Source organism: Dipodomys ordii, unplaced genomic scaffold (genome assembly GCF_000151885.1).
Source record: "Dipodomys ordii isolate 6190 unplaced genomic scaffold, Dord_2.0 Scaffold5, whole genome shotgun sequence".
In the NCBI taxonomy this organism is placed as follows: domain Eukaryota; kingdom Metazoa; phylum Chordata; class Mammalia; order Rodentia; family Heteromyidae; genus Dipodomys; species Dipodomys ordii.
Genome location: NW_012267221.1, coordinates 28,006,934 through 28,021,653, shown reverse-complemented (window position 1 = coordinate 28,021,653; position 14,720 = coordinate 28,006,934). Strand labels below are relative to the sequence as shown.

General features: G+C 37.3%; 1 protein-coding gene across 1 annotated transcript in view; it reads left to right on the top strand.

Annotated features, from left to right (window-relative positions):
- Positions 1-2,333: 2,333 nt before the first annotated feature.
- Ccdc141 (coiled-coil domain containing 141) overlaps positions 2,334-14,720 on the top strand; it is a 159,808-nt gene continuing 147,421 nt past the window's right edge. The window contains exons 1-3 of the mRNA XM_013028181.1: positions 2,334-2,388; positions 2,486-2,715; positions 4,501-4,623. Of these exons, the coding sequence (XP_012883635.1) occupies positions 2,617-2,715; positions 4,501-4,623 (222 nt within the window). The 5' untranslated portion in view covers positions 2,334-2,388; positions 2,486-2,616. The remainder of the gene's footprint in view (positions 2,389-2,485; positions 2,716-4,500; positions 4,624-14,720) is intronic.

Here is a 14,720-nt window from a genome sequence, read left to right as displayed (position 1 = left end):
TTGCTGAGGAATCACTTAAATGGATGCCTGCAGTTTGCCTTATTGCTCAAGTGCGCCAAAGTAGAAAAGCATTTTCTTTGTGCAACTGCCTTTACCTACTCCATCTATTTTAAGAGAAAGAAAGGTCATCGACACACACAAAAGGGCACTACCTTTGTTACTGAATAACTGGATTAATCTTTTAACAAAGTCTTAAATGTTTCTAGTTCCCTTTTCCCTTAAAGCTTGTGATTAACTAGAACGTGAGCCACAGGCTCTCGCCTCTCCATTTCTCCCTCCTTTCCCCCTGATCAGCCTGTAGTTTCAGAAGTCCCATTCTGTCCTCTGTACCCCTGGCACAGCCATTCCTCTTGAGGGGGCCTTTGTGGAGAGAGCTACTCTTGACCTACCCTGCAGTTTTTGCAGCCTGTTGAGCAAACACCCTTCTGAGGACCTTTGTGCAACTTCTGAGATACACAGTTTTGAGCAGTAAGATTAACTTTGGGTGAAGGTACATTGAATTTTTGAGTGCAAGTTACTGTTTGCTGTTCTGGTTGGCAAACTACATAATAACTTACACAATGGTCCTTGTGCATTCTAGTTTAGAGTGTAGATATTCTGTGACAAAGGCACCAAACTCTTTTACTTGAGTATAACTAGTTAAAGTCTAGCTGCCATCAATCTGTTTTAGTTTGTGTGCATCAACTGCATGTTGGCTCAAGTGGAGGGACCTGCCTTTAACATTGCAGGATGGTTGGTTCTCTGCAAGCTCTCCAGTCAGGTGTACATTGAAACCATTCATATTTTTTACATTGTAGGGTGACTTGGCATTTGCTGTGCCAGTCTTGCTCTAACTGCTCCCTACATGACAATAGGTGAGGTTGGTTCAGCACGAATCTGGGGCCCAGAGGTAATTTGCATCTCATTGAAGCAGTAGATAGATGCTGAGAGCAGAAGACCAAAATCAAGAGTTCACAGTGCTCTGGGAAAGAAAAAGAATTGTTCAAAACTCAAATATAGCTGGGTGCTGCTAGCTCATGCCTATATTCTTAGCTATTCAGGAAAGCGAGATCGGAAGATCGTCATTGGAAGCCAGTGCATGCAGGAAAATCTGAGACTCTTACTTCCACTTAACTACCACAAAAATGGATATTTTGCTCAAGTAGTAGATTGCCAACCTTGAGTGAAAAAAGCTCAGGGACCACACCCAGGTACTGAATTGAAGCCTTAATACCAGCCCAAAACAAAAACAAACTTCAAAATACCTCACACGTGTGTAACAGCACCCTCCCCTCCATCAAGAATGCCACTCTGAACCTTAGCAGAGCACAGCAATGGTGCTTACTCAAAATTTGATCATGTTTTTAAATTAAGCTAAGAGGTTTGTGCCATGAGAGAGTACATTTAACTCTGTTTATTTCTACATCCTTCACTCTGGCTTTGTTCCAGAGAACCATGGTTCCAACAGCTTTGTGATGGTTCCAACAGCTTTGGAGTTCATGGCTCTCATGTGCTTGCCCTCTGACCACTGACCTCTGACATAATGTCAGGGTTATTTTCAGCTGTTCTTTGACAGAGAATTCAACAGCTGCTACTTAATACCACAGACAACTTGTGACACATGCTGAGTTTCTAGCAACAGGATTAATCTGATGGTTTGGGGCTGATTTGAAGCTGGTTGTAATTTTCCTGCTCTGGGAGTAAAGGAGAGAATAAAATCCAAGCCTTTAATAGCTTTAAGTACAAAACTATCCTTTTAAAAACTACGCAGCAAAATATAGTGTTAACCTAAAATTACACAAAAACTATTTTTCTTGTTGCAATTAAAAGGTAACAGAAATGTGTTTAGTTGTGCTAACTAAATTTGAGAACATTGTTCAGAAGAGAACTCCTGTAATAATAAGTATGTCTTGAAAAATTATAGTTGAAATACCATTTTAATTGTCGTTAAGAAACCCAAGACTCTGTGGATGCAATAGATAAGGGGATCTGACCACAGATCACAAGAAATCTGAGGCTCCCAGAAAATGGGTTCATTCCACAGACTTCATTTGGCAAAGGACAGCATTTTTTCAGAAAAGCAGATTAAGCTAAAAATACATTCTGAGCAATTTTGTGATTTAACCCCGAAACAAATACTGGAACTTTAAAGAAAGTACATTTTTGGCGGTTTGTTTCATGTGAGAGAGACTTTAAAAAAAAATCTTGATATTCAGGTCAGTGACTTGCTGGATTCAAAGTCCATAGTTACAACTATTTAGTTTCAAAAGCAAAACTAATTTGGGTTGTCAGGATGTCATTTTTTTTCCATTTGCTATCAAACATCAGCTGATAGGCAAAGAGCTTGAAGCTGTCCTCCACATAGCAGATAACGGCAAAAATAACAGGCACTTAGTGTTACCATATGGGGTGTGGCTCTTTTCTCCGATGGCTCCTCTCGCTGTGTCTCTCATGATAAACTCAATGGGTTGTCTATTTTTAACCTCCTGTTCTTTCCTTTTGGCAGAGTAATCAGTGTGAGCAGAGCTCTTTCCCTGAATGAATCCCAGTAACCCCAGTGTTTGCCTTCTGAAATGAACAGCAGACACGCATCTGTGCAGAGGCTGCCCAAGGAATAAACTTTGCTTCTACACTGCCATGTCCGGACAAGGTCCTGCTGTGGGGTTTTCTACAACAACTGTCAGTTCAGTCGTTGTGCAGGCTGGGGACTCCAAAATTGTGATAGCTGTCATAAAGGTAAGATAGCAACTTACTTTTTCTTTTCCTGTAGGACGGTGGGCTTCTTGCCATATGTAGAGCCCTAAGTAATAATGTCCATGGTCAGCAGTACGCTGCATGTAGCAAATCCCAGCAAGTGCTTTTGCTTACTTAAATCCGGGACTCAAAGAAACTTCTAAGTTTCAGCAAGTTACTAGTTTTCCTTTCCCTTTTAGTTAGCCTGACAAAATAAACTCGACCATAAACTTTTAATTTGGTCTTTAAAAGCAAGCCTGTTTAATTAGAGGTCAAGACTGCATCTGCAGAGGTGGGGCGGGGGTGGAGAGCTGGGCAATGTCAGTGTTTTGATTTGGACTTGCTAAGGTGGGAAGAGGCAGGTGAGAAGGTGGCACAGTATTGAGCATATGGAGTCTGGGAACTTCCCAGTGAAAGGCTCTGACAGGTGCCCCCATAGCACTGGTTTTGACATGGTAAAGAAACTATTACATCTTGACACTGCTGAGGGAACGAAGACCATTCTCCAGCATGTGTCCACTTAGTCTTAATGAGAAGCTAAAGCTGCTTGAAACTTAAATGCATGTTTTTTTTTGTTTAGCCATTTGCCTATTTGCCAGGATAAGTATACATCTTTAGGTTGAAGAAGACATCCATGATTTAATTCCCTATAAAAATGCCCCATGAAAAACCTCTGAAGCATTCCATCTGGGCTATAGACAATTTACTACCTAAAGTATTCTAAAGGTTTAACCAAAGGAAGTTGGTGCCTACCAACCCAGTGACTTTCAGAACCCCAACAGACTTAATTGAATGTTTCATTTTTTCTGTTTGTTTTTGTTGCTGCTGTTTGTTAGAAGAAGGACAGCAGGGCCCGTTCAATTTAACTTAATTGCTGAAAATTTTAGGATGAAATGAAAATTAATAAGTACACAGAACTTGACAATGAGCAAAACGATGCCCTCTAGAATGAGAGAATGCCGATTTGGCAGTGTGTTGAGATCTACTCCTCTGTAAACAGGACCCAGGCAGACTCCCCTGGCCATCTCTTCTTTCCAAAGCAGCAAGTGGGGATGGAAAACAAATACCTGAAGGAGAATAATGAGAACTAATCCTTTGCATGTGATTTCAGGATTCTTTGAGTAGTTGCAAATTCAAGCAGTGAGGGAAAAGAGGCATATGCACTACTTAAGTGAGCATTCCTTTTCTTCACATATGAAATATTCTTGGAGCAGGATGAGTAGTAATGTGTAGGGTCTAATATATAGGAGAACCAGAGATGCTCTGAACAGGAAGAAGATTCTTAAAATCCTAATGTTAAAATAAGTACTTGTCATTATCCTCTCCCCAATTCCCTTTCTTTACTGTCTTTTTCTGTAAGAAATATATTCCAAGCTGTTCAGAGTGGAAAATCTGTCTTCATGGAAAAACAATGCCTCTGTCTCATCTATGGTGAAGCTCATATCCCATGTGGAAAATTTCACTATTTTTTTGTGAGAATACAATTGTATGAGCTATTCTGTGACTTTATAATATTCAATAATATATAATCCACTGCCTGTGTTCCTCATATGGGAATTGTAAAAGTTCAATTTTCCAAAAGAGAATTCATTTTAAAAGTAAAACAAGACCCAGCATAGGTTTGTATTAGACTAGTTAGTGTTTCAACTTGAATGAAGCCCATTTCTATGGAAAGAAGAAAGTGTTCCCAGTATAACTAGGAATTTCAAAAAAAATTAAAAAAGAAGAAGTGGAAAGAGGAAGGAATCAGAGGAACCAAAAGTACATTTATTTCATTTTTATTTTTAGTGTGGCAAATGGGTACAATTTCAATTGGCTGAGTCACAGCCCAATCTTCTAGAAATTGGGAGCAGTCAAGATGAAACTAAAAAATTGCTTCATGATCATGAACTTCTTTTGGCCAAGCTCAAGGTAAGATACTATGACATAAAGGAGATGCAAAGTTCTTTTTTCTTTCATTTTCCTTCCTTCCTTCCTTCGTTCCTTCGTTCGTTCGTTCCTTCCTTCCTTTCTTCTTTCCTTCCTTCCTTCCTCTTTCCTTTCTTTTTTCCCCTCCCATTCTTCCTCCCTCTTGCCCTCCCTCTGTTTCTTTCTCTGTTCCTGTGGTTTGAATGCAAGGTCTTGAGCTCACTAACATAAAAGATAGAAAAAGCTAATTCATACCATTTGTCTTAATTCTTTTGATGTCATTGGCTATGCCCATTTTAATATAATGCCAGAGAGAAATAACTATTTTCCTGGCCACTTCAGTGAAAAAAAAACCCATCATCTTCTCATTCCATGTACAACAGTATCAAACAATGAAATATTGCTAATGATACTTTCTGGTCCGAATAATTTAGAGGTCATTTTCTCTGATGAAACATCAAAATCCCTGATTTGGAACAAAGGATTTTTTTTTTACAAACTCAGACTTGCTGAAGTAGTTTAGAATCTCAAAATAAAATTAAATTGACATTTAATGTTATTCACATAAGGTCAAGACCAGCTACATAATTCTTGGGATATAAAATAAAAATGTGGGGCTTGTGGCTCAAATTGCAAAATATGATGTTTTATACCTCTTATTTTCTCATTACTGTTTGGGCCCATCAGACTTAGAGTTATGTGGGTGTAGACCAGCCTAGATCTGCCTCAGTTGTAGCTCAACTGTGACCCCCATGGACCTGACCTCACAGAGCAGGTATGAAGGAGGGCATAATATAGCAGCAGTAAGTCCCTTTTCTCTGGAGGTAAGGCTCCAGTTCTTAGCACTTGTTTTGTTATCCTAAGGGAATTAGCTTATGAAATACAAACTTAAAGAAAAATGTCAAGGCAGGGACAGGTGGAACCTTTGGTGTAGCCGGCTTGGCCTTGTGAGTCATAACCCTCATAGGCAAATGCCCTTCTTTGTAAAGATCAAAGAGGTTTGGTAAGGATTCTGTTCTACAATTAAGATAGACTAGACTAGGGAATAGAACATTAAGAAGCAGAAACCAAAAATGAGAAATAAACATTGTATTAATGTGTAACTTGGCTACAAGTGCACAAGCACCATTTCCTTTTCTTTAAGCTTCATGCTCTTTTACTGAACAATAACAAACAGGAAAAAAAAAGTCACCATTACCCCTATTCACCTTTGCTTCAGATGATTGTTGTGCCTTAGAGATCAAACATGTTTGGCCACTCCCCTCCTTTGATCTAAAGGATGGTTATTAACAAACATAAGAAACAAATATCTTTTGTTGTAAAAGAGGAGGAATTACTTTACATCTCTAGGCTGAACTTGATAAAGTCAAAATCTGTAGTACCAGGAATGATTGAGACCTGCCAGGTGCCTAGAACAAAGAGGACTACTTAACCTAAGAAATGTTCAATAGGGCCCCTGGTGTACTGTTCCCAGCATTTGCACTCCTGCTCAACCAACTCATTTGTGTCCTTCCAATGGGCCTGTGTCTTGCTGAATTTTATTTGTACCTTCTGCTTTTCTTGCCTTGTAAATCTGTTATCCTTGTAAATCTGTTATCTCTTATCCTACATCTTGAATACTCTTTTTCTCAGAAAAATCTAACAAAAGGGCTGAGGTCCTCTCTTTTCCTTTCAGGGATAACTTCCTTGACAGCATCACCAAATCCTAGTAAAACAATGATCAAGATGTTCTGTGATTTTAATACTTTAATATTTCTGGTTTCTTTGAATATTTGGGTTGAAATTCTCACTTCCAATTCAGAGGAAGCTGTAATTTAAATCTGATATGTCAATAGTGGTTTTCTGTTTGGATAATGGTAGAAAGAATTGAGTAAATCAGATACAGAAGTTGAAGAATTATTCCTGAAGAATGAGGTCACTCAAACCTGGGCTATTCCCCTGCTCCTTGCTCTGCTCTCTGGCCTCTAAGCTATCTTTCAAGGTAGTAATCCATGGTCATCAGAAAGAACTGCATGTGTTAAAGAACAAACAACAAGCATGACAATATGAAAAGGCATTGGATTAGGATTAAAAACACCCATATTTTGGTGTATTTATTTTATATCTCAACTCTAAATTCAAGGTCTTCCTATTATACAAAAATCTTGTGTGATTTGTCCTGATTCCTAATTCCATGAACTGTGTAAACTCAGTATTTCCCCACCATGCCTGCTCATTGCTGGAGGTTTGCCTTCTTGTGGTTTGCTGTGTCTCATGTCTTTCAATTGTTGCTGAAGGTAATTTGCACTTAAAACCACATCCTTTCCTCAGTCCTCACTAACAAGTCATGCCACCCAGCATTTTTTGGTCCCCTGGTGAATTAGAATGAATTACAAATGTTGGGTGTGAAGGTTCACAGTAGTGTGCGTCCCTCAAATTATGTCTCTTCTCTCACTTCATCAATGCAACTCCAAGGGGAAAGCTTTCTTGGAACAATGTTTCAATCCCTAGCGCCTATACTCAGATTTGCATACTCAAATCCATCCAAGTTCTCAGCTGGCTTATGGTTTTCCATTTAGGAGGTCTGTCCTCCTTGGAAACCACTTGAGATTGGAGGTCCTAAACATTTTAAGCTTTTACACCATTCCTTAGGTAATGAACCAGCCATTTAAGCCTTCTGGATTTACAGCTTTTTACCTGTAAAATGAGAGAACAGGACAGATCAAGTTCTTATCCACTGTGATCTTACCATTAAGTGGCATGGAATCCTGGGCCATTTTCTGTCACTGCATATAGGTGTATGAAAATGGGTTCTTAAATAAATGGGTATTTTGGCTTCAGCTAGACCTTTAGCCATTACTTTTTAATGCCCATCTCTCATACTCCCTCACACATCAACCCCATCAACCAAGCCATACAGCCCAACCATCTAAACAGAACTGATTTTTAAATAACTATATTTCTAAAATGTAAAAAAAAGAAATTATCAAGGAATCTGCATCGATTTCAGGTTTGCCAATGTTACAAAATGAAAAAATTGTGAATTTCATATTGCCAGTAGATAGATCACTAATTGGAACATTTGCTACTTATGCTGCCTGAATCTGTACAACCTTAACCTGTAGCAGAAAATAGTTAGATCCAGGTTAGTTTTAATAGGAGATTTTCAAAGGGTAGGGATGATAGTAGTTCAAGAATCAATAAACATTTAATGTTCATCCTAGGTCTTTCCCTATGCACAAGACCCTGAACTTTGTTCTAATTACAAACAAAAGTCTCCATAAGTGTTATAGGGAGGGTGTAGGATTCAGTGTTGAGCCCTTACTAGTTTGGGGAAAGCATTTAATTTCTTATCTCAAGATACACATTTGGAAAATTAGGATAGTAACAGTTATTCATCACACTACTAAAAAGAAAAATTGGGAAGAGAAATGTGATGATACATGGATGTACATGTGGCTTTCAAGAGGAAATGAGGCATAATTATTCATGCTAATAATAAATATATCAGAATAATGTGGATACTCAATTTAATAGAAAAAGTGGGTTTTTTTTTGCTTTCCACTGAAAATTGTCTCAAACTTTAGTAATTTATATGAAAGGGAAATATTCTGGAAACACAAAGTTTTTATGAGTGTCAGTAATGTTGGTGATGTCTGTGCCCCAGAGATCTTATTTTGCCTTCAGCAGTTGTACTTAACAATCCCAGTGGTCTCTAAAGGAAAAATATTTCTCTATTTTCAGTGGTAATAAACATAATTATGTGGGAAAAAGCTGTAACTCTCCAAAGACATTTAAATTCCCAAATCTTGCTCAAATTATTTCTAATGAGAAAGAAACTATTCAGAAAAATGAAGAGGTCAATAGATTTAAGCCAGGTAACAGTCTGCCTATGGCCACTGTAGATGTTACACCTTCAGGTACACAGAGTGGACAAAGGCAGGAAAGAAGAGGTAGAAGTATCCTGGGGATGCAGCTGAGAATGTTCTTGTCAGACAGTCTTTCAGCTACATTGCTAGTGCCCAATGGAATGAGGATGATATGTTTCCAAGAAAACTCCTGGGCGCTGTCTTCTGTGTTTGTAGACATGTGACATTTGCCTTCACTGAAGAATGACTCTTCAGAGTATAAAACACTAACCCATTTCACCTCTCGTTTGTCTGTCATAAATCTATTGCTTTCCCAATTCTAACTAAATCTCTGGCCCAGTGAAAGCTTATTTTTGTCCTATTCCTGTTTACTGAGCTAGAAATGAATGTGCTATGAGTAGAATATTCTACTAAAAAGTCTTTTAAAAAAAGTCTTTTTGAGGTTTATGGCTATTTATCTGAAGTATTCATCCAGAATGTATTTAAAATACTTCCAATTGTGTTAAAATATACATAACATAAAATTTGCCATTTTAACTATTTGTTGTTCTGTAGCTTTAATCCTATCCATAATTTAATTCTTTTACCACAAACAGAAACTTTGAACCCTAGTAGGAATTCCCATTTTTACTTTGACTTGTAATCCATAATGTACTTTTTTCACTATGAATTTGTCTATTCTAAGTACCTCAAATAAGTGGAATCTTATAGTATTTTTCTTCTGGTGTCTGGCTTATTTCAGTTAGTGTATGATGTCTTCAAGATTTTTACCTATTGGTGCAGGTATCAGAACCTCATTCATTTAGAATAAAAATTTTAAAAAATAATGAAATGGATAATCTTATCTGAAGTAGAATTACTAATCTTTGTATCAGAAATGTTCCCAAGTCTCAGGTTTTTAGGATTGATCTTAGAATATTTGCATGTACATAATGAATGATCATAGACTAGAATCCAAGCCTAAGTCACATGTCTTTCAGATATACCTTATGTACATAGTCTACAGGTAATATTTGACAATATTTTTCATGTGCCTGCACTTTTATTTTTGTTTGTATTTCCTTAATAATGAATGAAGTTGAAATGTCTTTCCATGTGCTTACTGGCCAATTGTGTATCTTCTTTGGTGAAATAACAATGGAATTGCTTTGTCCAATTTTAAGAAAAGTTCATTTTTTTAATTATTAGACTTTCTCTGAGTATTAATCCTTTGTCAGATAGTAGGTGATTGCTTAGTAATTCTCCCAATTTGTAAGTAACTTTTCACCTTTCGGAAAATCTCTTTTAAGGATGTATTTTAAAGATATGTGATTTGAATAATATTTACTCATTAAAGACATCTTGTAGCATGTATTTGTGTGTGTGTGTGTGTGTGTGTGTGTGTGTGTGTGCGCACACACACATACATGTACACTTGTGGATCCTGGACCTTAGGCCTGGGTGTTGTTCCTGAACTTTTTTTTTTTTGGTTGGTTGTGGGACCTAAAATCTGGGCCTGGGTGCTGTCCCTCAGCCTTTTAGCTCAAGGCTGGCGCTCTACCACTTGAGCCACAGCACCACTTCTGGCTTTTTCTGTTTATGTGGTGCTGAAGAATCGAACCCAGGGCCTCATGCATGCAAGGCAAGCACTCTACCACTGAACCACCTTCCCAGCCCCCATTCCTGAACTTTTTTTTTCTCAAGGTAAATGCTCTACCACTTGAGCTATAGCTCCAATTCTATTTTTTTTTTAATGATGGTTAATTGAAGATAGAAGTCCCACAGACTTTCCTGTTCAGGTTGGCTTCAACCATGATCCTCAGATCTCTTCCTCCTTTGTAACTAGGATTATAGGTGGAAGCCACCAGACCTTGTCACATGTATGATTTTTAATGTAATCACATTTTAAAGTATTGAAAGGGTGCTATATATCTGTGTCATAGGGTTTCATCTTAAATATTTACTTCATATGGAAGATCCATGTTTTCTATTTTCTTGCTCTGATAAGTCTTTAGATTTGGAATTTATAGCCTCTCACAAGTAATTATACTGTCTTACAAGTAATGAGGAAGCATCCACCATATTTTCTCTTCACTTTTTCTCCTTTCAGAAGTGATAAGAACATGGTAATTGGCTGGTAAGACTGAAGTAAGGAATAGTCTCAAAGGGAGGCCAGAGTCAAAGACTTTTCTGGAGACGCTGTTTGCTTCTGGACTATAGATTCTCTTTTCTTTGCTTCTGCTGACCTGACCAGCAGACACAGGACACAATCCTTCCTGGACAGCTGTGTTTCAGATACCATCCTCTCCAGAGGCAGGTCCCAGAGGTTAGGTTTTAGAGAGAAAAAATATAAAAGCCAAATCAATCCCATTCTCCAGTTTATTTTTTTAATTAATTTTTTTAATTGTGAAAATACTGTGCAGAGGGGTTAAAATTACATGAGCAAGGTAATGAGTACATTTCTTATCCAACATTGTTGCCTCCTCCTTTGTTTTTCCCCTACCATCCCTTCCTTTCCACCTCCTCAGCTACACCCCCGCCCCTTTATTTTTACCACTAGTAAGAATACAGCCATTATTCCCTGGTTGACTCTGTTTTCTATCTTTTCAATTGATTTGAAATCTTAAAGGAAGAGGACTAAGATCTGGTGTTGCCCAAATTCGGACACAGAGTTACATGTGGTTCAAATAGATTGGTGTTTAGGTGTTCTAGGAAGTACCTGCCTTAAGTTTCAGTGGTCATTAAAAACAAAGCCACTGAAATGATACAACAATAATGCATTTCTGATAAAGCAAGAATGAAGAAGCAGTTAAATACTCTTTGGGATTTTTGAAATTAATTTTTTTTGTCCTAAAACAAACAAAAACAGCTTATGAAACAATTATGAAACACCAAAACTTCTTGATGATTTCCTTGTTCCACTGGACATTTTTTCTAGTCTGTAGGACATTTCCTTTTTTAAATATTAACTTCTAGTGAATAGGGGGAGTGGCTGTGTATTCCAAAGACTCAAATTCAGTTAGTGTTCCTTAGGTCTGGAAAGTTGCTTGGGTGATCTTGGACAAGGTTTTTTTTTTTGTAAATAGAAGTGAGAGTATCTTGGTCCATTTATCATGATATAATAAAACGTCTAAAGGGAGTGATTTATAAAGAAAATAAATTCTTCTCTCATAATTTTGAAGGCTAAGAAATTTAAGGTCAGGTTGAGGCTGATGAGGGTCTACTTTCTCTCTTGCAAGGTGGTACCTTATTATTCCAAAAAGAAGAGACACTGTATTTTCACATGAAAGAAGGCATAGAAGTGAAGTAGTGGTGGCTCTGTGTGTGTGTGTGTGTGTGTGTGTGTGTGTATGTGTGTGAAATTCCATCTGTCAAGTTCATTTAAAATGTCAGTCCAAGTGGTGCTGTAGCTCAAGTGGTAGAGCGCTCGCCTTGAGCTGAAGAGCTGAGGGACAGCGCCCAGGCCCAGAGTTCAAGCCCCATGACCAACCAAAAAAAACAAACAAACAAAAAAACTTCACTTTTTATCCTGCCCATGTAATTGTAACTCCTCTGTACAGTATGTTCACAAATAAAATAAAATTAAATTAAATTAAAAAAATAAAATGTCAGTCCATTCAGAAAGTCAGAGAACTCATGAGCTAACACATCCTCAAAAGCCTTATCTTCCAATATTGTTGTATTAGAGATTAAGTTCCCAATACATCAAATTTGGGAAGACATTCAGATCACAGCAGAAATGCTAGTCTAATACATTCTCCGGAGTCCACAATTTGTTACTGTGATTTATTCTTGCTAAACAGAAATTCAAACAATATCCGTAAACAGAAAAAAGTATCGATGTAAATTGATTTATTAAAGAATAAAGATTAGATTCCAGAAGGAGGAATTTTTATAAATATAGAGACCAAAGAGTAACATGGTCAAGATTGGGCTCTATGACAGATACGAAAGGGCCCATGGGAACACTACACATCTCCTTATGCTGAGACAGCAAGTGACACATGGATGTCCTCTATATTTCTGCGGGGAACAGAGATACATGGGTTGTAGCAGATGCTAACTCTTTTGACAATTTTGGAAACCCGAATATACACTATAATTGTATAAAGATGGCTTCAAATCATTTGGCCCTCCCATCAAGAAATGAAAGTCTATGTTGCTTCTTTTAAAATTAGGAAAACCCCTTCTCTGCTTTGATAAACAGAATACAGCATAAATGATGATGTGTCTGTTTCTGCCTGGGCCTCAAGAGACTGGCTGATTTCATGTCCTATAATTTAGAATAATCACTCTTAAAACACACAACCTATGAGGAACATGAGTAGCATAGTAGAGAGACAAAAGTGGAGAAGATCTCAGATTCCTAGGCAGCAATTCTGGCTGGCATCCCAGCTAATACCTAACCAGCTTGCCAACCACATGAGTGAGCCACATTGGAAGTGTGTTATTTTCAGCCCTCCTTAGCTTTCCAGCCCCTCTGTGAAGGTAAGACCTATCTTCTCCACTGAGCCCTGACCAAACTGGGCACATTCAATGATTATTGTTTGAAGCAACTGGAATTTGAGCAGATTATTATATAGAAATAGATAACTAAACCAGAGATCAACATCCAAGGCAGCATCCTCTGAGGAATTTGAAGTAAGAAGAAAGTAAGAATTTTTATGGAAAGACAGTTGAAGATGGAGGAGTTTGACTAAAGTGGAAGATAGCATGATAGTACTAATAATAAGTAAAAATGAAACTTCTAAACTTGATGAAATGATTTACTTCTTGAAGAACCAATAAAAGCATATTCAAAGGTATGTCTATTACTAATGTTAGACTGATTTGCATTCTGATATAGTTTCTTGATGAGAAGGGAAATATTTAAAATGATCATTCTACACATAGAAATAGGCACAAAATATTTGGAGTATATGTGGAAAGAACGATATATTTTGCCAGAGAAATCAAGAAAAACTTGGCAGAGAAAGTGATGGCTGAGCTGTCCTGGAAATGAATGAATTTTCCAAACACCAGAGACAAATTTAGAGAACAAACAATAGGCAGGGAGGAAAATATGTGCAATTTACATGGTATTCAAAGGTGATATTCTGTTATACCGATAAAAAGAAAAAATAAACCAAAAATCAATTAAATAGGCAGCTCACAAAAGAGGTACATAAATAAATATATGGAAAGATGTTCAACATCAATGGCCTAAGAAATGAAACATAATAGTGACAAGAAGGTAAACGATTATTTGTCTACTATACCTTAAAATTTTTAAGTATTGATAATCTACAATAAAGGTGAGAATATGAGGAAAGTTGCATGCTTAGTCAGTGTTGGGGTGACTTTGGGTTGTTTCAATGACTTGGAAACAAAGAAGTCTTAAAATGCAAGATGATCACTTTCTGTGACCTAGCAATCTCTCTCACTCTGCATATCCATTCATGGAGTATACTACTAAGGATATAGATAGAAAGTTGCTTTTGATGTGCAACATCTTTTTACATGTTTTTTTTAAAAATAGAGTAACCTAATAATAGGCAATATATTTGAAAATCAATAATTTATGCTTCTTTCTTACTGTCCAAATTATGCTTAGCCCCAGGCCTCTATTTTGGGTTTTAGTTAAGTTCTTAAGTACTTAAAACTGGCTAAAGCTTTCTGTTATTTGCAATCAAACACTTTATTTGAAATCTGAGTCCTAGGCCTGGACAGCTACCATTTTGGGGATCATAGAACTGTAGGCTACAAACTATTAGTTAATATTATTTATTTTAAAGATAATTCTTTTAAAAATTTTACCATCATTTTTTTGTTGTTTTTTATTGTGAAAATACTGTACAGAGAGGTTACAATTACATGGGCAAGATAATGAGTACATTTCTTATCAAGCATTGTAGCCTCCTCCTTTGTTTCCCCTTCCCATCCCTTCCCATCCTCCCCAGCCCCCCAATCCAATCCTCCCCGCTCTCCTCCACCTCCCCCCCCCACCAAACGTGTAAGGTTCGTTTTCTATTTAAAGGATTTGTTTTTCCCCTTCCCCTCCACAAATTATATCTACATCAAATACAGTGAAAGCAGAGGTTATACTGTGGGGGGAGGGACATACAAAGCAATAAAGAAATAATCTTATAAATGCGTTAGAAACAATCGCATGAAAGAAAAAAAAACCATTTGAATACGTATCTTAGGGTTCATTTCCCTAACATCACCTTATCTGACCTTTTCTGCTTGACTCAGACATATACTAGTTATTGCAAATAAGGGAAACCATGGGAC